Source organism: Giraffa tippelskirchi, chromosome 2 (genome assembly GCF_054371585.1).
Source record: "Giraffa tippelskirchi isolate mGirTip1 chromosome 2, T2T-mGirTip1v1.2.pri, whole genome shotgun sequence".
Taxonomy (NCBI): Eukaryota; Metazoa; Chordata; class Mammalia; order Artiodactyla; family Giraffidae; genus Giraffa; species Giraffa tippelskirchi.
The window spans coordinates 106,396,267-106,422,225 of NC_137276.1; the positions used below are offsets into that span (position 1 = coordinate 106,396,267).

At 45.2% G+C, this 25,959-nt stretch overlaps 2 protein-coding genes and 1 long non-coding RNA gene across 6 annotated transcripts in view; 2 read left to right on the plus strand and 1 right to left on the minus strand.

Moving 5' to 3' along the window:
- LOC145539881 (uncharacterized) overlaps positions 1 to 14,579 on the minus strand; it is a 34,248-nt gene extending 19,669 nt beyond the window's left edge. Inside the window, exon 1 of the long non-coding RNA XR_014078024.1 lies at positions 14,498 to 14,579. This is a non-coding gene — a long non-coding RNA (uncharacterized LOC145539881). The remainder of the gene's footprint in view (positions 1 to 14,497) is intronic.
- The window catches only part of FAM3B (FAM3 metabolism regulating signaling molecule B), a 93,839-nt gene extending 73,575 nt beyond the window's left edge, over positions 1 to 20,264 (plus strand). For both annotated transcript variants that reach the window (XM_081574163.1, XM_081574162.1), the window contains 5 exons: positions 12,169 to 12,227; positions 13,751 to 13,801; positions 14,875 to 14,962; positions 16,698 to 16,830; positions 18,233 to 20,264. In XM_081574163.1, the coding sequence (XP_081430289.1) occupies positions 12,169 to 12,227; positions 13,751 to 13,801; positions 14,875 to 14,962; positions 16,698 to 16,830; positions 18,233 to 18,322 (421 nt within the window). In that variant the 3' untranslated portion in view covers positions 18,323 to 20,264. The remainder of the gene's footprint in view (positions 1 to 12,168; positions 12,228 to 13,750; positions 13,802 to 14,874; positions 14,963 to 16,697; positions 16,831 to 18,232) is intronic.
- A 2,199-nt stretch (positions 20,265 to 22,463) lies between these two features.
- The window catches only part of MX2 (MX dynamin like GTPase 2), a 37,835-nt gene continuing 34,339 nt past the window's right edge, over positions 22,464 to 25,959 (plus strand). For all 3 annotated transcript variants that reach the window (XR_014078025.1, XM_081574164.1, XM_081574166.1), the window contains exon 1: positions 22,464 to 22,525. The gene's annotated coding sequence lies outside the window, so the exon portion shown is untranslated. The remainder of the gene's footprint in view (positions 22,526 to 25,959) is intronic.

The following is a 25,959-nucleotide window of genomic DNA, read 5'->3' on the forward strand; positions in this document are numbered from 1 at the left end:
GAGTGGGGTGCCATTGCCTTCTCCGCCAGTAGTCTAAAGGAACCACTAAATCTTTGTATGAATGTGTAGCACCCAAAGGTAGCTTTCCTGCTTCCAACAATATTCTAGATGTTTTTCAGAATTCAAGGCAGAATAAAGCAGGATAAACAGAAATAAAAGCAAATTAAAAGGAACAGGAATAAATGCAGCCAGATGCCAAGACACTTGCTTGTGGCTTTAGCATTGTATTTTCTCGTTACTGACTCCTGGAACAGACAATTCAGGTTGTAGAGACCGCATTGTCTTATATAGAAAAGATGCAGGTTTGTGTAGAATGACAAGTGTTTTGTTGGTTTTGGGGGTTTTTGGTCTTTTGGTTTTTGTTTTGTTTTCTTTTTTTGCATTTCCTTCATCCTTACAATTGTCATGGTCTGGGTGCCTGCAGGCACTCCTGCCCTGGGGACAGTCCCTCCAGCTGTCAGCAGAGCTCCTTTCTCACTCACATACCCGCCTCTGATCAGCAAGATTATACCACACCCTCGTTTTCCTGTTTTATCTGCTGCCTTGCCCCAGTAAGTCAGCTCTCTTTCTACTGTACCACACAATTTCTGTCTTCTTTCCTTGGACTTCCCCTGCTGACTCAGACAGTGAAGAATCTGCCTGCAATGCAGGAGACCTGAGTTTGACCCCTGAGTTGGGAAGATCCCCTGGAGAAGGGAACTTGCCCCTTGGGAGCTTAACTGTCTTCTACTGTATCACACAATTCCTGTCCTCTTTCCTTACTACTGTCCTGATTAAGTCACTATACTGTCATTGTGGTTTGAGCAAAATTCAGCCTTTACATGATTATGACTGTGAGCATAAAATGCAGAGAGCTTTACTTGATTGGAATATTTTACCAAGTGAGAACCCAACCTCTGGCGAACCAGGATACTTTCAGCTGGAAGGTGGTTAGGAGGTGTGGCTCCCAGTGCTCACGACTGGGTTTATAAAGCTTGAATGAATAAGTGCCTTGTCTTCTAGTGTGATTTGTTACTAGAAACTTACGTGTCTTTGCATTGCATGAGCTGACTTGTTCATAACTGCAAGGTCATGCTGACATGAAGAAAGTGTAGGTTTTGCTCAAGGTCAGAGGGAGCATTTGGGGGATTTCTGGACGGTTTTATGTTTTGGTTATGTGGCTGTGTGGGTCCGTCTCATGATATATTCAAACTCCAGCCTCTAGTTTGGTTTTTACTGATAGGATGAAGCAAAGGTTCTTCACGACTGAAGCATGTTGTGTACAATAATTACGTTTTGTTTGTGGTTGGCTCCCTTGGTTTTCCATGCACTTAATGTCAATTTAAACCCTAAATTTCCTCCAGTTAAAATAAATCTCTCACATCAGGTATTTGCCAACTTCACCTTCTGAAGCTTCTGTTCTGCTCCAATCAGCCAGGTTGTCCTGAAGCCACTCTGCATCTGTCATCCAGGGACCCCTTTAACACTGCTCTGGATGACCTCTGTCTCCTTCTCTGCAGTTGGAGCCCCTGTTTCCTGGATATAGTACCTTCCACTTTCTTAGTTGTCACCCTTGTTTTGCTGGAGCACACCTTCCAGTAACATCTTGAGAAAAGGGTACAAGGGGAGGTAATGTTTTTTAAAGATTCTTCATGTTTAAGGTGTATTCATTCCCACTCACAATCAACTGATAGTTTGGCTGAGTATAGACTTATTGATTACTGCATACTTAGTACAGTGTTGCCGGAGTCCTGCTCCAGCTGGGCAAGGGGTTCCCTCAGGATGGACGGCGTCGGCGATGTGAATGAGAAGACACAGCGAGTCTCGGTGTTTCCAAGTGTCTCCTGCCTTTATTGTTTTTTAAGACAGCTTTTATATCTTTAGTGGTACATAGAAACAAATGTATAGTCATATCAAATCAGCTTAATGGGTCAACAGTGTTGACCTTTACGGACATCGTTTGCATATCTTAGTTCATTTTGTTTACATCATCTTCTGGCCTGGGGGCCTGCCAACATCTTGTGACTCTCCTATTGATAAGGGTTGATCAGTCAGAACACTTTTGTATCTGGCACGGCAGGAAAGAACCCATCAATAGAAAGTTTCAAGGCAAAACCTGTTTTCGGTAATTTACTTTACGCCTTGAGCTTAACAGAAAAGAATGTGGTCCCATAAAGTCATAGAACAGCAAGCTGAAGGTCAGCTCTAAGTAAGAATCTTCAGTTAAATCAACAATTGTCTCACTATTTGTATTACAGCTAAACTTCTATTTATATAAATCTTCAACTATTATGCTTTTATTATATAGGCTAAATACGTTAAGAGTAAAAACATAGCGAGTAAATATAGACTAAGCAACAGTTTCACAAAGCAACATTTCCTATATTTCCCAACAAGCCTTTTTTCCTGCGAAGGGTTTTGTGCCCATAGGGGCTTTTCGTGTGGAGGCTCTCAGTGCTGTTTTATTATTAAGGAACAATCATGCACATTAGCTCCAAAGGCACAGGTACATTTATTAAACAAACCAATATGTTAGCAAAAGGAATTTAGATCAGCATACTCTATATCCCAGATAATTTTATTTAGGGTGCTACCGTTCAGGGGCCTTGTTGATTGAGGTTTCAGACTGATCTATTTCAGAAGAGAATCAGGAAAAGCCTTTTGTCCAAGTCACAGAAGACAAGAAGAGGTCTATTATAGCAAGCATCAGAAAGAGAGATCTAATTTTTAAGGTGAGTGCTGAGGCAGCCTCTCGAGAATCCCCGAGGCCTGAGAAGCCGTGCTCAAATCAGTCCTCTTTCTCATGACTCTGTCATGGGTGGGATCTCGTGAGCTGGCTCCCAGCACTATATAAATGGGCTTCCCTGGTAGCTCAGTTGGTAAAGAATCCACCTGCAATGCAGGAGACCTGGGTTAGATACCTGGGTTGGGAAGAGCCCCAGGAAGAGGGCATGGCAACCCGCTCCAGTATTCTTGCTTGGAGAATCCCATGGACAGAGGAGCCTTGTGGGCTACAGTCCATGGGGTCACAGAGTTGGACATGACTAAGCACAGAACAGCACTGTATAAATAGCATCCACTTTGAATTTTGTTAAGTCATTGCCTGGAATTAAACAACTGTCCTCCAGCGACATTTGAGTGAGGTGACTGTGAGAATGCACTTCTCAGATTTCTAGTGGCAAGAAGTTCATTGAGGAAGAGTTCCAGCTGCTGCATTCTGAAATCCATAGAAGGTTTGCTGGAGGCCAGGCATTCCCTGGCTCCTCCCAACCAGTGACTGAGGACTGTTACAGAAAAAAAATGTTCATGACACTTTGTGAAAATGGCCAGGCAGACTTTATTCAAGGGGGTGATGGCAGTAGGTGTGAGGACGACTGCCATGAGGTCCTTCAGTGAAGGTGAGAGATAGGATTCAACTCCAGATACATCGTGGGCAAGAAGTGAGAGCCAAGAAGCAGTGTGGAGACTGAATGGAAGACTACCAAGAGGAAGCACCAGGGATTAGGGCATTCTGGCTAAACAAGCTAACAAGATTCTTGCTAAAGGTGGGCCAGAGTGATCAGACATCACCTGGAGGCTAGGAGGATAAGGAAACTGATTTTATATGGATGATGATCAGATATCAGATATCAAAGGTGGGACATTTAACCACACCTTTAAACTGACTTACCAGAATTCCTGCTAAAATTGGACAATGTGAAGATAAATACCAAAGTTTATCCAAAAGTCAAGCCTAGTTTAAAAAGACTTCAGGGCAGGGCTTCTTTGATGGTTCAGTGGTAAAGAATCCACCTGGCCAATGCAAGAGTTGTTCAGTCACTCAGTCGTGTCTGACTCTTTGCAACCCCATGAACTGCAGCAACGCAGGAGACACAGGTTCAAATCTCTGATCTAGGAGGATCCCACATGCTAAGGAGCAACTAAGTCCGAATTGATCCTGTGCTGTAGAGCCTGGGAGCCGCAACAACTGAAGCCTGAGCTTCCTAGAATCCATGCTCCAGAGCAAGAGAAGCCACTGCAATGAAAAGCCCACACACCGAAACTAGAGAGTAGCTCCCACTAGCCACAACTAGAGAAAAACCTGCACAGCAACTAAGACCCAGCACAGCCAAAAATTAAATAAAGAAATAAATAAGATTATGAGGGCTTGAGTAGAGTTTGGCTAAGGAGATAACCCTTGTCAGAACCTAGAAGCAGGAAGCTCCATTCCTGGGAAACACAGGCTCAGCTGAAGGCCAGGTGGAGGTCTCAGATGTCCAGTGGACTTGCTGAAACCTCCTGAGACTGCCTAGCAGCCTGGGACATGTCCACCCCAGCTTTTCCTCCCCTTAGAGTCAGGCTTGAGTTGGGGTCTGCCCACCATCCCTGTTAACGCCACCCCTGTCATCTTCTCTCATAGATATTTTCCTAATAAAAATTCTTGGCATTTAGCTCTGTTTTGCTATCTGCTTCTCAGAGGACTCAGATTAACACAATGAGAATGATTGCTTCCTCATAGTCTGTCCAACAAAGCATGTTGACCAATATTTTTATTTTCTTCCATTCCAAGAGAAGAACGTTCATCTCAGATCAGTGTTCTTGCTGTGAGTGAACCCAAGTGAATCCAGGGTCTCTTCATGCTAAGAACAGCTGTACGTCAGCTCTCCCTCTCTATGTTTATGATCTGTGGCTGGTTGAATCCGCTGATGTGGACCTAGCAGATATGAGGGTCAGCTATGCGACTTGAGCACTTGGATTTGGGTATCTGTGGCAGATCCTGGAACCAACTCTTTGAAGATACTAAGGGAGGGTGATATGTCCTGTCCTGTTCATATCTCTTGCCCGTTTTATTCCCATCATTGGGCTTCTAAAATTGATTTCTTTATGTATTAAGGTAGTTAGCCCTTTTGTGTTGTAAAACTGTTCTCCATACTTTGCTTTTTATTTTTTAGACACCTTTTTTAAACATCTTATCCATTAGTTCTTTGGTGACTCAGATGGTAAAGAATCCACCTGCAATGCAAGAGAGCTGGGTCTGATCCCTGGGTTGGGAAGATCCCCTGGAGGAAGGAATGGCAAGCCCCTCCAGTATTCTTGCCTGGAGAATTCTTATGGACAGAGGAACCTTGTGGGCTATAGTCCATGGGGTCACGAAGGGTCATACATGACTGAGTGACTAAGCACAGCACAACATGCTTTAGTTTGGCCTTCCCAGCTGGCCCAGAGGTAAAGAATCCTCCTGCCAGTGCAGGAGCCATGAGAGACATGGGTTCAATCCCTGGGTCAGGAAGATCCTCTAGAGTAGGAAATGGCAACCCACTCCAGCATTCTTGCCTGGGAAATCCCATGGACAGAGGAGTCTATGGGGTCACAAAGAATTGGACATGACTGAAGGACTAAGCATGTCCATGCTTTAGTTAATATATGACCTTTAACAAAGCAAATACACCCCATATAGTGAAAGCAAAAGTTTAAATATTTGAAAAGCAATGAAAACAACCAAAGTATGAAAGCATCACATACAAAAAAGACCCAAATATATCTCACGTGTTAATAAGTGGTGGCCTGTAAACTGCCAAGAAGGTGATTCTTAGATTGAATCACAGCACAAAAACCCAAAATTATGCTGTATATTAAAAACATATACATACAAAAGAATTGAGATCACAGGGCATACCACTACCCTGAAAACTGGAGAGACAGGCAGATTCGTAGAATCACAGCTTACCTGGAGCAGAGAGCTCAGCTGGAGCCAGCATTAGGTAGGAACCCTTAAAAGTGAAATGACTAACTGCTGGAGATTGAGCTTGGACAAGCTTGAGAGATTAACTCCTGGAAGCCAAGCCTTGGAGGAGCTCCTAGGCCTTCCTGAATTTTTCCTCCAAGAGCCCCACCAGGCTTTCAGAGTGAAGATCAAAGAAAAAAACCCCTTGAGCTTCTGGCAGTACGAGTGGAAAAGTGCTGTGCTGTGCTAAGTCACTCATTAGTGTCTGACTCTTTGCAACCCCATGGACTGTAGCCCGCCAGGCTTCTCTGTCCATGGGGATTCTCCAAGCAAGAATACTGAAGTGGGTTCCCATTTCCCACTCCAGGGGATCTTCCCATCCCAGGAATCAAACTCAGGTCTCCCGCATTGCAGACCGATTCTTTACCAACTAGGGCTTCCCTCATATCTCAGTCAGTAAAGAATCTGCCTGCAATGCAGGGGACTCTGGTTCAATTCCTGAGTCAGGAAGGTCTGCTGGAGAAGGGATAGGCTACCCACTCCAGTATTCTTGGGCTTCCCTTGTGGCTCAGCTGGTAAAGAATCCACCTGCTATGCAGAAGACCTGAATTCGATCCCTGGGTTGGGAAGATTCCCTGGAGAAGGGGAAAGGCTACCTACTCCAGTATTCTGGCCTAGAGAATTCCATGGATTGTATAGTCCATGGGGTCACAAAGAGTCGGACGTGACTGAGCGACTTTCACTTTCACTGCTTTACCAACTGAGCCACCAGGGAATTCCAAGAATACTGAAGGGAATCCCTTCTCCAGGAGATCTTCCCCAATCCAGGAATCAAACCGAAGTCTCCTGCATTGTAGGCGTATTCTTTACCAGCTGAACTTCCAGGGAAGCCAGTGGAAAAATATCCCTTTTGAAATATGTTCACAGTGTTCTGTTCTCCTTAACAATAGCCTGCCTTCAAGGGAAATGGTTTTACCAGAGTCTAACCATGTAGGTTTTAACAAAGGCTAACCTGTGTTGGGGAGGGAAATACCCAACTCCAGGCCCCTCTGGCCTTTCTGTCTCACCTAAGGAGTGAAAGAAAAAATAAGGTCACTTGTGAAGGCCACAACCCAGAGGCACAGGTTCACTGAGAGACTGAGACATAGTCACATGACTAGAGAACACTTCCTCATCCAACATCTCATTACCACATAATAGGGCTCATGTAAAATAGCGAAGGATTAAAGCTGAGATGAACTGAAAGTCTCAAACCCAGTGTCAAAGAGTCTGTTGTTGTTCAGTCCCTAAGTCCAATCTGACTCTTTATGACCCCATGGACTGCACCACACCTGGCTTCCCTGTCTTTCACAATCTCCTGGAGCTTGCTCGAATTCATGTCCATTGAGTCAGCAATGCTATCTCATCCTCTGTCACCCCCTTCTCTTCCTGCTCTCAATCTTTCCCAGCATCAGGGTCTAAAAAGACTATAGGGATACTCAAGAAGGCAGGGAGAAATGTTAGCCTCTGACACTTACAGCTGTAGCAGATAGTAAATACAGCCCAACTCCTTGCCAGATGAACATAAAGTTCACATTAAACACCAAGTTATCTATGTCTGGCTTTCAGCAAACAATAATAATGCTTATTAAAAGTAAAAACAACAACAACAACAATTTAAAGAGACATAAAAAGCATTAGTAGCTTACCCAAATATAGCAGAGATTTTGGAATTAACACAAAAGGAATATTAAAACAATTATGGTTAATATACTAAGAGCTATAATGAAAAAAGTGGACAGAATGCAAAAACAAATGAGTAATGTAAGCAGAGACATGGAAATCCCAAGGAAGAATCAAAAGGAAAAGGCAGAAATGAAGAACACCTTTGATGGGCTCATTAGTGGACTAGACACATCCAAGGAAAGTATCAGTGAGCTTAAGAATATGTCAGTAATACCTCCCAAACTGAGAAAAGGGGAAGAAAAAAAAAGAAAAACTTGGAAAAACAAAAAAGAAGGGAACATCCAGCAACTGTGAGACAGCTTCAAAAAGTATAATATACATAATAAGAATACCAGAAAAAGGAAAAGAGAAAGAAACAGAAATATTTGAAGTAATACTGCTAAGAACTTTTCAAAATTAGACACAGAGACCAAACCACAGATTCAGGGAGCTCAGAGAATTCTAAGGATAAATACCCCAAAATGTACACCTAAGTAAACTGTATTCAAACTAGAGAAGATTGAAGACAAAAAGAAAATCTTGAAATTAGCTGGGGGGATGGTGAGGGGGGCGGGAATAGCCACAAAACAAAAAACACCTTACCTGTAAAAGAACAGGATAAGAATTACATCAGACTTTTCTTCAGAAATCATGCAAGCAAGCAGAAGCCATGCAAGCAAGAAGAAATTGGAGTGAAATATTTAAAGCAAAGTGAGCATACCATTTTAATTCTCTATCAATGTATAAGAGTTACAGTTTAGCCACTATATTCACCAATGCTTGGTATGGTCAGTCTACATTCTAATAGGTGTGCAGACTGTGGCTTAAATTTGCATTTCTCTAATTATTAATAATGTTGAGCCTCTTTTCATGTGTTTACTTGTTGTAAGTGTATTTTATTTTGTGAAATACCTATTCAAATCAGCTCATTTTTAATTGGGTTGTTTTCTTATTATTGATTTTGAGGTTTCTTTATGTATTTTGTATTCAGGCTCTTTATTAAATATAAGATCTGCATACAGATTTTCCCATTTTGTGTCTTGTGTTCTCCTAGCTGTGTTTATCAAAGCCCAGAGGGTCTTAATTCTAATGAAATCTAATTTACCAGTTTTTTCCCTTCTACAGAACATGTTTTTCATGGCATATCTAAAAACTTTCTGTCTAACCCAAGGTCACAAATTTTTCTCCAAAGTGCTCCAAAGTTTCTTTTAAACTTCTGGAATTTTGATAGTTTTAGATTTTCGCTTTGTATAAGATAATATATCCATTTTGAATTTTTTTTGCAAATGATGTGAAATATGAATCATAATCATTTAAAAACATGGCTAACTAATTGTTCTACCACCATATATGTTCATCACACTGTTTTTCTCTACTGAATCCTCTATGGAAACTCTATTTCCATATGAATTTTTGAATCAACTTATAAATGTCTATACAAAAAGCCAACTGACTTTTTTTTTTTAATTGAGATTGCATTGGATCTCTAGATAATTTGGGGAAAATTGACATCTTGGTAATATTGAGTCTTTTACTCAGCTGCATTTATTTAAATCTAATTTGTCTCAGTAATGGTTTGTAGTATTCAGTGTATGCATCTTACAGACATTTTGCCATTTTTAATCTCTAAACATCTCACACTTTTATGCTGTTGTGCATATTTTTAAATTAAAACCTAAAAAATAAATTTAAAATTTTAATTTCCAATTGTTTGTTGCTAGTATATAAAAGCAGTTGATTTGCATTGCTGTATAATATTGAATTGCATAAATATAGTACAATTTATTTATTCATTCTCGTGTTGAATGACATTTGGGTCATTTCTACTCTGGAGTTGTGATGAATCATGGTACTATAAATAGTTCTGTTCATACTTTTGCTGCATATGTGCATATATTTTGGTTTAGTATTGAGGGATGGGGCATAAACACCCTTAGTTTCAATGACTAGGACTCATAAGACTAAATAAGAGTTAATACTACAGATAAAGTTTGTTACAGCAGAAGACACAGAGCAAAAGCTACTGAATGGTTTGCTGGTGGAGAATTTTCTAAGTTTATGTCTCTTTCAAATATCTTTATTTCATCTTCACTGCTAAAAGATTTTTCTTTCTGTGGTGAGTTGGCTCTTATTTTTCTTTCAACTCATTCAAGATACCATTCCATTGTCTTCTGGCTTCTATTGTTTCTCTTGAGAAGTCAACCAACATTCTAAAAGCTGATAATATGAAAGTAACTGTCTTTTTTTTCTCTCTCTGATTGCCTTAAAGATTTTTTTCCTTGTCTGTGGTTTTCAGTACTTGCACCTTCTTTGTCCATTGTTTTTGTTGCTTTATGTTGTTTGGAATTTATTGGGCTTCTTAAATATGTGCCTATTGAAGTCCTTCATCACATTTAACAAATTCTTCGTCATTGAATCTTCTGCCCCATTCACTTTCTCCCATCCTTCTAAGAATTTTGATGAAACATATGCCAGATTTGATTGCTATGTTCTCTGTAGAATACACTCCATTTATTGTTTCCATCTTTGTATCTCTGCCCTTCATTGTGGACAGGACTGTTTTCAGTTCCCTAATTCTCTTTTCTACTGAATGTTACCTGCTGTTAAATTCTTAATTTTAAATATTCTATTTTCAGACCTTTATTTTTCTAATCTATCTTTCTTTTGTAGTTTCCAGTTCTGAAACTTTCAGTCTTATATATCATCTTCTTGAACATATTAAGCATGGTTGTTTTAAAATCTGTTTGATAACTCTACTATTTGGGGTCCATGAGTCTGTCCTTATCACCAGTTCTTTTTTTTTTTTTTTTGATTGTGTTGGTTCTTCTTTACATTGGCTTCTCTCCTTACGTACAGTATGTCAGACAGTACATTTGATAAATGGCTTTGCTTTGGGTTTTGCTGTTGTTGTTGTTTGTTTTGTTTTTTATTGAAGCATTAGATGGTATTCTCTTCTTCTACTGAAGATTTTTTTTTTTTTTTTGCTTCTGTCAGGGATGCAGAGCCTTTAGCAAAACAGAATGATCTGAATATATGTTAAGGATTGAGATTTATTTTTCTGAGCCACCCATTGGACTTAAAACTGCACCACAGCCATGCAAGTTCTTTTTCTTTTTTTTTCTGATTCACTTTCACTTTTAGGATTCAATTCTTTTTGACCCCAACCCAACCAAATGTGGAGGGTTTATCAGGGCCCTCCCTTTGGTTGGCCCTGGCTTCCAACCTTTGTCCTCTTTGCCTCAGATGGTTGTCAGAAATGCTACTCATCTTTTGTACTTTCTCTGAAATCAACAAATGCTCCTAGTATTACAGTGACTTTAAATGCTGGTCTCACCACCTTGCAGTTTAGCCTTCTCAAAAATCTTGGCCTAAGAATGCTTTACTACTCATTAGGTAATCTAGCATACTTTAGCAGATCTTTTTTTTTTTTTTTAAGTTCATTTAAAAAATTTTCCCTATGAGAGAATAGGTTCATATTACCCATTTTTTCTTTCTTCAGATTGTTATAGGATATTCTCTAAAATTGCCCCCTAAAAGCTACTCTCTGCAAAAGGACTTAGTTTGGAAGGTCCACAGGGACTTTAGGTAAGCATGTCAAGGACAGAATATTCCAGGGCCATATTTACTGTTCTAAAGCATGGAAAGAGGAGGACAGCTTCCAAATTCTTTTTATGAAGCTATCGTATCATTGATTCTAAAACTTGACAGAGGATGCATGCACACATACAGATGGACACACACACACACACAATTCCCAAGGTCTTCAGTAATGTTTCCCATTTCCAGGAAAGTCAGTTTTCTCCCTTGTTTTAAGGCATAATCCTTAAAGCTTGAAGCTGGGAATTTCATATTCTCCAATTTAAAAGTAAAAATTAAGTGAGGTAGTGAAAGGATTTATTTAAGGAGATAAACAGGGTTACTTTTTGTGGTTGGATAAAAGAATTCTTTGTTGTTCAGTCATTCAATCATGTTCGACTCTTTGCGACCCCATGGACTGCAACACACCAAGTTTCCCAGGCATCAGCAAAACCTCTGTCAGAGCAGAGAGGGGAACAGGATGAATAGAAGCTGACACCAGAGTTGAATCAGACCCAGCTCTTTTCATCCACCTCTTGTACCTCATTTTTTCCAGCCAGCCAGGCTGAATGTGTCAGTCATGTTTGCTACCCCCTTCTCTTGTGTTTCTCACATCCCATCCATTGTCGAAGCCCAGCAAGTATACATCTTCAGTATCTCTCTACTTTGCCATCTCCTTTCTCTTCCCGTTTCTCATCTCCTTGTTCATGGTCTAGTAAACTTTCAACAGACTATGCAAGTAACCGGGTAGAGTATGTGTGTGGGTATGTGTTTGTCTGCAGACTTTCTGGCTCCTAATCCATTCTATTGGTGGTTGTTCTCCATATTTATATAGTTGGAAAATGAATGCCCTCCCATGAGGAGGTTAAAGCTTCAGTGAGAGAATGTTTGCAGAGAGGCTGTGCTAAGCAAACACTGGTGTTTCTCTCCCTGGTTGTTTGTGTAGATTATGAGACTATATGCAATTCCCAGGTTCCCTGAGGGATTCCATCTACAGACATGTGTGTGGGGATGGATATGCATACAGCAAGTGTAGGGATGACTTTCAAGGGAGCTGGGCCAAAGCCAGTGTGTATCTACAAGGAAATGATAAGTGACAAAGGATAAACAGTAATTCTGCCAAGAGAAGATCTTATAGAGCAGGAAGGGCTGCTCACTGCTCAGTGAAAAAGGAGTTCTGTGGCTGATGCTTATTTACATTTCAGGCTCATAGGAGAAAAGACTGGGAATGTTGCAAGAGGAATAAACATTGCCGTTGTCAACTGTAAGTTATTAAATGTTTTCTTTAAAACCTCTCTAAAAGTTTTGTGATTGGGTATTCTGTGGTACCTTGGGTTTCTTGATGATTTTTGCAAACGGTCTAGTCTAAGTTGATATTTTAATGCATTTAAGAGTATATATTTAACTATTTTTACAATCCCTCACTTTATAAGTTTGTGATTCTTCCCCCCCGAAATGAAATCAGATATAAATTTACTAAGTTTTATTAGTATATAATTGCTTTGCAATGTTGTGTTAGTTTCTGCTGTATGATATAGTGAATCAGCTATGTGTGTGTATGTATCCTCTCCCTCTTGGGCTTCGCTCCCCCCGTCCCACCCTTCTAGGTCACACAGCACCAAACTGAGCTTCCTATGCTTTATAGCAGGGTCCCACTAGCTACTTATTTTACACATGGTGTTGTATATATGTCCTAAATTTCCAACGACAGATGAATGGATAAAGAAGGTGTGGTACAGCCACTGAAAGGAACAAAGTAGGGTCATTTGTACAGACGTGTGGACCTAGAGTTTGTCATGCAGAGTGAAGTCAGTCAGAAAGAGAAAAACAAATACCCTGGATTCGTGCATATCTGTGGAATCTAAAATGACTTTACAGAAACAGAGAAGGACCTGCAGAAGTCACAGCTAAAACAGCATCAGCAGCCTGGGGACACAGACACCCTGGGGGTGGGCCTCGTGTTTGCTCTGCTTCCTGGGGGCCTGGCAGAGGGCGACACCAGTTCCTACCTTGTCTGATGAAAGAACCTCAGAGAAGCACAGCTTGACCTCCTCTTAGGCCTGGAAAAGGACACCTGCCACTTTTGCCACTGGGACCCCTGACAGTAAGGACGGTAGCAGGTTTGGGGAGGGGGTTTCCAGTGGGGTCTGTCCCTGTGAGCAAGGGGAGCACAGACTCCGGTGATCCCAGGCTGTAGGAACCTGAGGAATGTGTGCCTGTTCTGATAATCAGGCAGGAAAATATACAGAGGGAGTAGAAATGGCTGGGGGCGAGCCCCAGTGTTCTCAGGAAGAGGCAGGTGCGCTGGGCAAGACCATGGATGAGAATCTAACTGGAAGCAGGCGGGAGGGAGGCTCCGGGCAGATGAGGAGCCCTGCCTTCCTGACCCACATCATCAGGGGCCTCTCCAGGGAAGGCGGGCCTTTCCTTCAAGTGGGACCAAGCATCATGCTTCCCGGAATACAGGGAGAAGGAACACACCATTTTCAGAACTTTTGTATTGTTGTTCAGTCGCTCAGTTGTATCCAACTCTTTTTGACCTCATGGATTGTAGCCCTCCAGGCTCCTCTGTCCATGAGATTCTCCAGGCAAAAATCCTGGAGCAGGTTGCCATTTCCTCCCCGTGGGATATTCCAGACCCAGGCATTGAACCTGCATCACCTTCATTGGCAGGCGGGTTCTTTACCCCTGAGCCACCAGGGAAGCCCATTTTCAGAACCACAGTACTACACATGCACCCTGAGTCTCCATGAACCTTCTTTCAAAAGCTGTTTCTTTCATTTCCAGACGTGACTGGGAAAGTGATAGCAACACAGTATTTCGATATGTACGAAGGTGGTAAGAAAACTCTTTTCCTCTTAAACTTAAAATGAATTATATCAAATTAAAATGAATGAAGATTAAAAACCCATAATCAAAAATGTCAAACGTTCTTATTTTGTCTACCAAGAAAGCTGCCAGAAGTGCACATGAGTACTCTAGAATGGTCTGACACAATCCTTGTGGTCTCTAAGTTATATATACTTGTGTATATTTAAGTTGGAAGGCATGATCTAGAGAGTGTCTCTTCTCTGCTCACACTTGTCCTGGAACTTTGCTTCTGCTCCTTCATCAGATAAAGGAAAAGAGAAAACATCTCTTTTTGTTTTAAACCAGACATGTAGAATAACATGCTCAGTATCCAGTCCTGAATGTCATCATATGTATCGTTGTCTTCCCTGTGATGGGCGTGGTCTGCACAATTCTGGAGACCATGTGCCCACCCTCCTCCAATGACCCCTCCATTCTGGGCTCTGAATCTCCAGTGCAGTTATTTTTATTTAACCCTGAGAATTACCAGAAACAAGTCTTTATAAAGATAACAGAGAGGAACAATTAAGTACCCCAATGCCCTTGGGAATGCTCTGTTTTCACACTGTCGTTAAACTTGATCGTAACTATAAATAACAAGCTCCAATGGTAAATAACGGGGTTTGAGCTGAGCCTTTGTTTTCTCCCTATAAGGAACAGAGGGATCTCTTAGCAAAGACTTACCTGTCCGGGTCTGGCGTGTATGTCTCCTATTGCTCTTCAGTGTCCCGGGGCCACTCAGCTCTAAGATGGTCACAGCAGGTCTGGTGCTTTCTCAGTGATTGTAGAGAAAAACCCACCTGTTCTGTGACGTCACTGCTGGTTGGTTTGAGAGTCAACCACAAGAGTGTTTATGATCTGATCGTGCTGCCCATCTCACATGGCCCCACCGTGGAAGGCAGGTCATTTACTGTGAGAGCACCAGAGGATCAGGTGCAGGGTGGAGAGACAGCTCTATAATCAGAGGATTCAGAGCACAGAGCTGAGAGCAGAACAGCCTCTAGGGCCACAGCCTTAGCTGACGGAGAAGGTCCTTAATCTGATGTACATTGACCCGGCAGATAACTCTGGACCGATGACAAAGTTTATTCAGAGCGCTCCCTCGAAGTCCCTGCTCTTCATGGTAACCCACGATGACGGCAGCAGCAGGTGAGTGTACCGCTGTGTCACGGCAGGGGCCAGAGTCAGAGATGCCAGCTGAGGGCAGAGTGCCAGTCCTGTCAGGGTCCCTCAGGGCACCCTTTGGGAGAGAACAGAGCTCCAAGGAACAGGATGCTTCTTCAAGGAAAAGGAGTGGGAGGCCACAACAAACAGATTGCATTTCCAGAAAAATGATGAGCTGCTGGAGCACATGAATCCAAGAAATAAGAACTATTTCCAGGTAGCAAGACAAACTCATCAATGCCAGTAAATAAGATAGCAAAGCTAACCCTTGGCCAGAGAGCTAAACGCAGAACGGGACTCACACACACACACACACACACACGCACGCACTCATATACAGTGCTTTTATGAGAGAGAAAGTGACCTGGCTCAGTGTTTCTCCAGATGTGCTCTTCTAAGTAAATGTGTGCATCTTCACTGCATAACTTCCGAGAACCTCAAGGTGCTGGTTTGCATTGTGACTTCCCAAGATGGGGCTAATGAACAAGACATTCCCCAGATGTGTTTGAATTCAGGTCCTCTTCTTAATAGAGTATCTTCTCAGGTGGAAATTCTTCAGCATATGCTTTGAAAAACTTGGATTTAGCCCACTTAAGAAAATCCGAGCTTTTTTATTTTTCTTTTCCTTTCTGCCCTCTTTCCTTTGTTAGCTCTAAATGGCAGCTTTCTACAAAGTAAGATTGTTTAGGGCTTCCCTGGTGGCTCAGGTGGTAAAGAATCCGCCTGCAATGCGGGAGACTTGGGTTCGATCCCTGGGTTGGGAAGATCCCCTGGAGAAGCAAATGGCTACCCACTCCAGTATTCTGGCCTGGTTCCATGGACTATGGGGTCACAAAGAGTCTAACGCGACTGAGCCACTTTCACTTTCACTTTCAAGATTGTTTAGGTTTTTTTTTCTTTTTTGATACTGACTTTTGTGAATATGAAAGATACGGTTTTAACATTTGTTTTCATCATTCAGCATTTTCTGTCTCCTTTATTCTGTGGTCAGTAAACAGGCAGCAGCAAGGACTGGAAATTATGTTATTTGGGGGTGAGGATAATTGGACCATAAGACCCAGGGCTTTTCAGAATTGAGAATTAAAACTCTGTGCCCCAGATTGAATCTAAAAGGGTCCTTTGTTGTTGCTGTTCAGTCGCTCAGTCGTGTCTGACTCTTTGTGATCCCATGGACTACAGCACTCCAGCCTTCCCTGTCTACTATCTCCCCGAGTTTTCTCAAACTCATGTCCATTGAGTTTTTTATTCCAGCTAACCATCTCATCCTCTGTCGCCTCTTCTCCTCTTGCCCTCCACCTTTCCAGCATCAGTCTTTTCCAAAGAGTCCTGGATGTGGCATTATGTGTAACTAGAGGCTTCCTGGATGGCTCAAGCAGTAAGAACCCTCCTGCCAATGCAGGAGACACAGGTTCGATCCCTGGGTCAGGAAGATCCCCTGGAGAAAGAGATGGCAACCCACTCCAGTACTCTTGCCTGGGAAACCCCATGGACAGAGGAGCCTGGCAGCCTACAGCCCATGGGATTGCAAAGAGTCAGACACAGCTGAGCACACATGAACACAAAGATGTGACACGCTCAGCCAGTGTTCACGTCTCTCTCCTGCCCCAGGATCGCAGATGCTGCTTTAGAAACCTGTCCTAGGATCAGACTGTGTTCTAGGGTACACACCCGAGTCTGCAGGTGAGACATTCACAGGCTTACCCCCTTTGCATCCCCCCAGGCTGAAGGAGGATGCCAAGAAGGCCATAGAAGCCCTGGGAAGTAAAGAGATCAGGAACATGCGATTCAGGTCGAGCTGGGTGTTTGTGGCAGCAAAAGGCTTTGAACTTCCTGCAGGAATTCAGAGAGAAAAGGTGAGTGGATGTTTAACATCGCTTCTTCCCAAACAGTTACCTTATGTCCTAGAATTCCCCTCACAGATGCACAGCCAAGAGAACAAAAACACATGTTCACACAAAAACTTGCACAGGAATGTGCTATTATTCCTAACAGCAAAAAAGCAGAAACAACCCAAACGTTGGATGAATGGACTTAAAAATGTATAAATAAAATAGATATAAGTGCACACTGGAATATTATTCAGGCACATAAAGAAATGAAGTATTGATATATGCTATGACATGAATGAACCTTGAAAACACACTAGGTGAAGAAAACCGAATACGAAAGGCCACATATTGTATGATTCCATGTGTGTGAAATTTCTATAACAGTCAAAACCCAGAGAGAGAAAGTAGATTAGGGGCTGACTGGGCTATGGGGCGTGGTGAGTGGGTATGTGCTTTCTTGTTTCAGGGATGAAAATGTTTTCGTTTGTTTGTTTTGCCAGGATGTGGCTTGCAGGATCTTAGTTCCTTGACCAGGGTTTGAATCCAGGCTCTAGCAGTGAAAGCACCAATTCCTTACCACTAGACTCCCAGAGAATTCCCTGAATATATTTTAAAATTGAGTGTGATGATGGTTGCATGTTTCTGTGAATGTACTGAAAACCACTGAGTAACCACTTTACCATTAAAACCATTAAAAACCACTTTAAATAGATGAATTTTATAGATATGCAATAAGTAACACAGGTTTACTATATAGTACAGGGAACTATAGTCAATATTTTGTAATAATCTATAACAGAAAATAATCCGAAAAATAATATATGTGTACATGTATAACTGAATCACCTTGCAGTGTACCTGAAACGTAAGTCAATTATCAGTTGAGTAGCTCAGTCGGTCTGACTCTGTGCAAGCCCATGGACTGCAGCACGCCAGGCTTCCCTGTCCATCGCCAACTCCCGGAGCCTGCTCAAACTCATGTCCATTGAGTCAGTGATGCCATCCAACCATCTCATCCTCTGTCATCCCCTTCTCATGTCTTTAATCTTTCCCAGCACCAACGTCTTTTCCAATGAGTCATTTCGTCGCATCAAGTGGCCAAAGTATTGGAGCTTCAGCTTCAGCCTCAGTCCTTCCAATGAATATTCAGGCTTGACTTCCTTTAGGATGGACTGGTTGGATCTCCTTGTAGTCCAAGGGACTCTCGAGAGTCTTCTCCAACACCACAGTTCAAAAGCATCAATCCTTCGGCACTCAGCCTGCTTTATGGTCCAACTCTCACATCCATACATGACTACTGAGTAGGCTGGAGCAAATCCCATTCTAGGAAGTGATCCTCTTTTCTAATTTTTGCTCACAGCTGGCACATTAAGCATTGTTGATTAGATGATTGGATAAATTAAATCCTTTTGTTTCCTTTTCACAGATCAACCACTCAGAGGATGCTAAGAACAGGTATTCTGGCTGGCCTGCCGAGATCCAGGTAGAAGGCTGCATACCAAAAGGGCTCAGCTAACATTGCCCAGCCCCGATAAATGGGCTTTTTATAGACAAATGCATCCTGAATGGACCACGGCCCTTCTCCAATGGTCAATATTTGATGAATAGTTCAGGTTTGTCAACCAACCAGTCAAAATATTTGCCAGTTGTATAAAATCTTGTCCCACAGACTTTTTATGCCAGTGTTTATAGAGTGAAGATATTGAGCTGAAATGCACGGGAGTGTTCAAGAGGATTCAGTGACGTCATCTGCGAAGTAGAGGATTAGGGGAAGCAGCCCCTGCCTGTCCAGGTGTGGAGCTATTTTATTATCAGATCCAAGTATGACCTGTGTGGTCCAGATAGCTCTGCAGAGAGAAAACCTTTATTCTCCGACCATGGAGCACACCCTCCTTATGGACGGAGGGTTGTAGGACGTCCTCCTTAGGGACGACGAGCAGCAGCCATAGGGCTTAGCCATCTTCTTGGGTCAACCTTCCTGACCTCTCCCTGCGGGTCCCTGAACTTATTCATTCATCCCACAAATCTGGGTGCGCCTAAGTCGGGCACAAGCAATACGATGGTGAAGAGATTCAGTGTCTGCCTCCACGCAGGGGTGTTGCTCCAGTGGCACCTTGTTTAACAGGATAGGGAGGAAGGATCTCTGATGGGCCAGGCGGGCAGGGGCTGCTCTCAGGAAGACCACGGTACAACCCAGACTTCCTAGGAGACACACCATAGATCCACATACCAAGATGCCCCGTGCCTTGGGGTTAAGAAAACCAAGTCATTGCCAAGTGCTGTTTCTGACCTCCCTCCCAAACCTGGCTCCCAGAAATGATAGGAGACTTTGATGCCAGCTTGATGGTGCTTATCTAGCCTCCAGTTTCTCACCTCTCCATAGAGGGGTTGGAACAGATGAACAATTTTCAAGCACTTTTATCAGCAGGCCTCCTTTTAAAAACATGGCAGCTCGTGGCACCCTGAATTTCAGCATCCTTGCAGGATCCGACTCCCCAGGTCTCAGTGGCTGACAGCAGCGCTGAGTCCTCCGTGGTTGTAGGTGGGCTGCAGGGCAGCGGAGGCTCAACTCGGAGAGCGGGCAGTGGCGGGGGGGGAGGTGCCAGGCTGAAGGAGGATCCCTATTGGGCATCAAAGCCGGAGAGAGCGCAAGTACAGATGTTTGCCAAAGCTCCTGCCAGGACACGCATGAGCCCTCATCATTGCACCCTGCTGCCAACCAGGGGGGACTTTAGCCTCCTGGCAGTGGGAGGCGGGTGACCGTCGGCCCTTCAGGAAGCCTGACTCAGGCTGTCTGCAGAGGAGTCTGCAAACCACTGGGCGGGACCTTGGCGGGGGCCCTGTTACAGGCTAGATTCTGTTCCTCCCAAACCCATGAGTTGAGTCATAACTAACTGGCAGTACCACAGAATGTGACTTTGTGTGGAAATAGGGTCACTGTTGGTGTAATAAGTTCAAGTCGGGTGGCCCCTATCCAGTGTGACTGGTGTCCTAACAAAAAGGAGAAATTTGGACACAAACAGGCCATCAGAGAGAACCCCCTTCTGGGTTCTGGACCACCTTAGAGGAGGCCTGGAAGGGAACTTGAGGGTCCCTGAAAAGGCAGAAAATAGAGACCCCAGGAGGGTGGGGGCTGGAGGAGGGAGGGGTGATCAGGACATGCACAGAGGACTTGGAGGCAGCAGACTCCCCTTGGGACTCACGGTGGGCGCCTGTCACTGCACACTTGTCCAGATCCACTGGGTGTCCAATCCCAAGAGTGACCCTATTGTAAACTGGGCTCTGTGTGATGACAGTGTGTCAGTGTGGAGGTCACCCCTTTGGAGGGGGCGGTCAACAGTGGGGAGGCTGTGCCTGTGGTGGGGGTGAGGCAGGGAGTCTAGGGGAAATCTCAGAATCTCTGTATCTTCCTCTTTTTACTGTGAACCTAGAACAAATAAAGTCTATTACAAAACAAAGCCATCAAGGAAACTGAGACTCAGACGGGCAGCCACCCGTCCTGAGTATCTGTCCTCTCTCCCCAGACGCAACCCCCCACCCCAGTATGGAAGTGAGCCTGAGCTGCCCCTACCCCCACCCCCACCCCGAGAACTCTCCCAGCAGGGCCCCGCCCCCCCCGTGAGAGGACAGGGCCTCTAACTTCTGCCCTGTGAAAGGCAGGCACTCCCTGAGCTCTAAGAATCCCTATTACCAATATTCCTGGACTTTTGACAGGCTTCCCTGGTGGCTCAAGGGTAAAGAACCCGCCTGTCAATGTAGGAGATGCAGGTTCAATCCCTGAGTTGGGAAGATCCCCTGGAGAAGGAAATGGCAGCCCACTCCAGTATTCTTGCCTGGAGAATCCCATGGACAGAAGAGCCTGGTGGGCTGCAGTCTAAGGGGTCTCAAAAGAGTGACTGAACACATACACACACACACACGCACACACACACACACACACACACTGGACTTTAGACATCACAGATTCAGAAATGGAGCTTGTTCCTGTCTAAGGAGCTGAGACCCTCTACTGCCCAGTGGCCCTTTGTCACCCTCTAGCCTAGACACTGACACTGCCCACCCAGGCCTGTCCTCCGTCCACGGGCACCATGCATGAGAACTGACATCCTCCTAGCACCTGCTCTGAGATGGGTCACCATCATCCCCCCACACCACTGCACCGCTGGAATAAGGGGGGTCCAGACAGTGAAGAGTTGGGGGATTTCCACCCACAGTGGCCTCTGCTACTCCACCACCCTGCACAGACACACACTTAGAACTCTCGCCTGTGCACAGGCTCCCAGTTCCTCACCTCCTTAATCCATTAACGGGGGAGATACTGCATGGTCTCCTCTGCACGACCGAGAAAGCAAACTCAGAAGGAGCGGTCCTGCTGAGGGTGTATGAGCACCCGGGCCAGCCCTTCCTCGGAGGGTCAGTGAGCCGAGTGGGATGAGGGACCCCGGCCAGGGGTCATCACCACACTCCCGCCTGAAACACAGGACAGCAGCTTGCGAACTGGTCCAGCGCCTTGCTGCGGCTGAGGCCCTGATCCTTCCTGGAGAGCCTTTCTGAGGGGCGTGCCGGGGGCGGGGGGGGGGGCGGTGGGGGTGCTGTGCTGCTGGGGAGGGTGGATCCTCAGCTGCCTTCTCAGCGAACTTCCCTCTCTGCCTCCGTGGGAGGGGTCCCACTCTGGCCTCTGCGGTGTCTTCCCTGTGCCTTTCCTGGAGCTGCAGAGGCATCTACCCTGTGACACAGTTGATGAATCAGAAAACTCGGTGCAGAGTCGGCTGTCCAGTTCTTCCCTCCGTCTTCCCCCTCTGCCCAAGGGCCTCTGGATGGATGACCTGGGCATCAGGTCCTGCAGGACGCAGACCCTGGAAACTCCCCCCCAGGACCTCTTAATGCCAGGCTTTGAAAACCATCTTTTAAGCCTCCAAATTTCTTCTCTAGAGGACATGTTGCCCACAAGTTAGGTGAATGAGCAAAAAAGTGCTGGGGATTCATTTTCTTAATTTTCTAAGATTTTTTTGCTCTGTTTTGGAAAGCCTCGTGAGCGTGATGCCGTGACGGAGGCAAGATCCCCCCGTCCTGTGCTAGCCCCGAAGAACCCTCAGGGCTCCTTGGTCCTTGGGGCCCCCCATACTCTGGTGGTGGGAGTGGTTAACTCACCCTCGCTTCAGTCCCAGCGAAGGGAGGGCTTTGGGACCCCGAGGGGTGCATGCCTGTAGTCTTGCAGGCGAAGTAACCCACACAGGACCAGGAAGTCGGGTTCACTGCTGGGAGCCAGCCTAAGTGTGAGGGTACACACCAGGCGCCTACATGAGGGATGCTGTGGGGGAGCTGTGGATGTCCCTTACTGGCACGTTCAGAGCTTAATACGGGCAGAGAGTGGCAGCACACAACATCTCAGAAAGTCCTTCTGGACAGCGCTCTGCCAAGTGTGGTCGGCCCCAGCCTGCCGGAGAACCTGTTAGCCCTGTTACCCCCCTCCCACACCACCCCTTCCCGTGAGTTCACAAGCCCACCAGGAGACTCGGGTGCAGCTGGAGTCTGACGATCACTGTGTGAAGCACCAGGAAATGGGTGGGTGCTTCAGGTTTCATTTCTATGGTTAAGTCATTAGTTTCATTTCCCTTGCTTCTGGGAAAGGATGCCCTGAGGGGAGGAGGGATCCTATAAAAGGAAAGGGAGGACCGGGCAGAGATGACTTGCCAGCCTCCCTCCTAGAGGTGCACAGGTAAGAGCTGGGTCAGTGCGGGGAGGGCTGCCTAAATGCATCTTCCTGCAGCAGATCTGCTTTGCTGTTAAAAGCGGTTCCTGGTAAACGTGGCTTGTGCCAGAAGGCTGGAGGCAGAAAGATGATGTTTCTGAAGCTGCCTGCGCTGTGTGCTGGTGCTAGCCCCTAGCCATCCCTGCATGCACACTCTAGAAAGGAAGCAGCGAGACTGGGAGCACAGGGAGTGCCCACCTCCCTGAGTCTGGCCAAAGACCTTGTGACCACTCAGAAGTGGCTTCTAGAACTTCCATGGATGTTGCACATCCTGAGGAGGGGAGAGAGTTTCATGCTCTGTGAAACTGTGATTTATAATAAGAAATAGATTAACTATAGTCACCTTGCTGTACATAGCATCTCCACAGCTGATAATACTGTGTAGCATTTTAGAAAGTTGCTAAGAGAGTAGAAGGCTTCCAAGGTGGCAGTAATGGTAAAGAACCTGCCTGCCAATGCAGGAGACTCAGGAGATGCAGCTTCGATCCTCGGGTTGGGAAGATACCCTGGAGGAGGGCATGGCAACTCACTCCAGTATTCTTGCCCGGAGAAGCCCATGGACAGAGGAGCCTGGAAAGCTACAGTCCATGGGGCTGCAAAATAGTCAGACATGACTTAGACACTAAACAATAACAACTAAAAGAGTAGATCTTAAAAGTCCTCATCACAAGAAAAAAAAAGTAAGTATGAGGATAGATATTAACTCATCCAGGCGACTATTTCATAATATTCACAATTGTAGGGAAAAAGGAGAGATTATTTGGTCTGTGTCAGTTCCAGCCTAACAGGTGTTCCTAAAACCCTCAGAAGAGAGGAGTGCATCGGCTTCTGTTATGCTAATGAGGTGGTGTCAGGTCCCAGTGTTATGTTAATGAGGTGGGAGCCGGTTGCCTGGGTGAGCGATCTAAGTGACAGAGGACTGGCACTTCCAGCCACTCCTCACCTCCTGGAAGGGAAGCAGGGCAGGAGATTGAGTTCAATCTCTGATAGTCAGTGATGGAATCACTCAGGTCTATGTAATGAAGCCACCTTAAAACCCAAGAGTGTTTGGAGGGCTTCTGGAGTGCCCTGGAGATGCTGGAGAGTGGTACTCCAGACAGAGTGGAAGCTCCACCCTCATCCTGTGCCTGTGTTCTGCATCTTTTCCATCTGGCTTTTTCTGAGTTGGGCTTCCCTGGTGGCTCAGCTGGTAAAGAATCCGCCTGCAATGAGGGAAACCTGGGTTCAATCCCTGGGTTGGGAAGATCCCCTGATGAAGGAAAAGGCCACCCACTCCAGTATTCTAGCCTGGAGAATTCCATGAACTGTATAGTCCATGGAGTCGCAAAGAGTCGGACACGACTGAGCGACTTTCACTTTCACTTTCCCTGAGTTGTGTGTGTGTGCATGCTATTTCACTCAGTCGTGTCCGACTCTTTGTGATCCCATGGACTGTAGCTCACCAGGCTCCTCTGTCCATGGAGAGTCTCCGGGCAAGAATACGCCATGCCCTCCTCCAGGGGATCTTCCCCACCCAGGGTTCGCACCCGTGTCTTACGTCTCCTGCATTGCAGGCAGGTTCTGTAAAGAACTAGCGCCACCTGGGAAATCCTTTTATAATAAACCTGTGATCTAGTCAGTGAAAGGTTTCTGCTGTAGCAGATTATTCAAACCCAAGAGGGGCGGTGGGATGAGGTGGAGGGTGTCCTTGCTAGCGGTTTGCATCTGAAGTGGGCAGTGTTGACTGGGGAAAAAATGCACATGAGAGTTGTGAGTTAAGTTTTATTTGGGGCAAAATGAAGAGGATAGCCTGGGAGACAGCATTTTGGGTAGCTCTGAGGAGCTGCGACAAACGGCTAGTGGGGAAGTCAGTAATATATGATTTTAGTGAAGGGCATACGTGCAATCATGCACACATTTCTGCAGAAGCTCACTGCTAGTCACAAGAAGCAGATGTCACCATTAGTGATTTTAGTGCTTTTCTAGATATGAGGAGATGCAAGAATTGTGCTCATAAAATCTTCTCTGGAAAATATCTATCTGAAGATCTGTTCTGCCAGTTTTTCCCAGAGCACAGAGGGCCTTGTTCCTGATCTCCATCCTAAACTACTTTCAGGGGAGCAGCTGCAGTGGCTCAGGATTTAATCCTTGTAGAGTTAGATGTGTGTATGTGTGTGTGTGTGTCTGTGTCTGTGTGTGTGTGCTTGGTCACTCAGTTGTGTCCAACTCTGTGACCCCATGGACTATAGCCCAACAGGTGCCTCTGTTCATAGGATTTCCCAGGCAAGAATACTGGAGTGGGATGCCATTTCCTTCTCCAGGGATCTTCCTGACCCAGGGATCAAACCCGAGTCTCCTGCATCTCCTGCACTGGCAGGAATATTCTTTGCCACTGTGCCACCTGGGAAGCCTAGAGACAGATGACAAGTGCCAATTTGTAATTGGTGGCAGGATGGGGTGGGGGCAGGTGAGTAGGGTGAGCCCCATCTGATAATAGTCCTGTGGTATCTGCTGTCATCCCCTGGTAGATAGTGTCTGAATTGAGTCAACTGTTCGATGATATAGAATGACACGCACTTTGGACCTCATATCAGAATTGAAGCCCCAGAGCCTGGTCTCGGAGCTTCAGGATCCCTCTTGCTTGAGGCAGTTGTGGCCAAGAGGGCTCCTGACACTGTTTCTCTTGAAGGGCAAGGACACCTGCTTTCCAGCATTTGCTGATTCCCATTGTAGCATGAACTGGTGGATAATTACGCCTTCAGAATTCTACTTAGAGAGAGACAGATATGATGCCAAGTCCACCCAGCAAAGAAAGGAGCTTTGGGGGAACAGATAAGGTATAAACCATGACACTTTTGAACTGTGGTTCTGGAGAAGACTCTTGAGAGTCCCTTGAACAGCAAGGCGATCAAACCAGTCAATCCTAAGGGAAATCAACCCTGAATATTCATTGGAGGGACTGATACTGAAGCTGAAGTTCCAATAACTTGGCCACCTGATGTGAAGAGCCGACTCATTAGAAAAGACCTTGATGCTGGGAAAGGTTGAGGGCAGGAGGAGAAGGGGATGACAGAGGATGAGATGACTGGATGGCATCACTGGCTCGATGGGCATGAATTTGAGCAAACTCCAGGAGACTGTGAAAGAGGGAGCCTGGCATGCTGCAGTCCATGGGGTCACAGAGAGTCAGACACGACAGAGTGACTGAACAGCAATGGTGTGTGTGAGTGTCCTAGGGTTGTCATGGTACAGTATCCCAGACTAGAGGGCTTAAAAAATGAAAATTTAGTCTCTCCCAGCTCTGGAGGCTGGAAGTCTGAGATGGAGGCATTAGCAGGGCTGGTTCCTCCCGAGATTCTGCATAGAGTCCATCCCTGTCTCTTCCAGCTTCTGCTCATTGCCAGCACTCCTTGGCACTACTG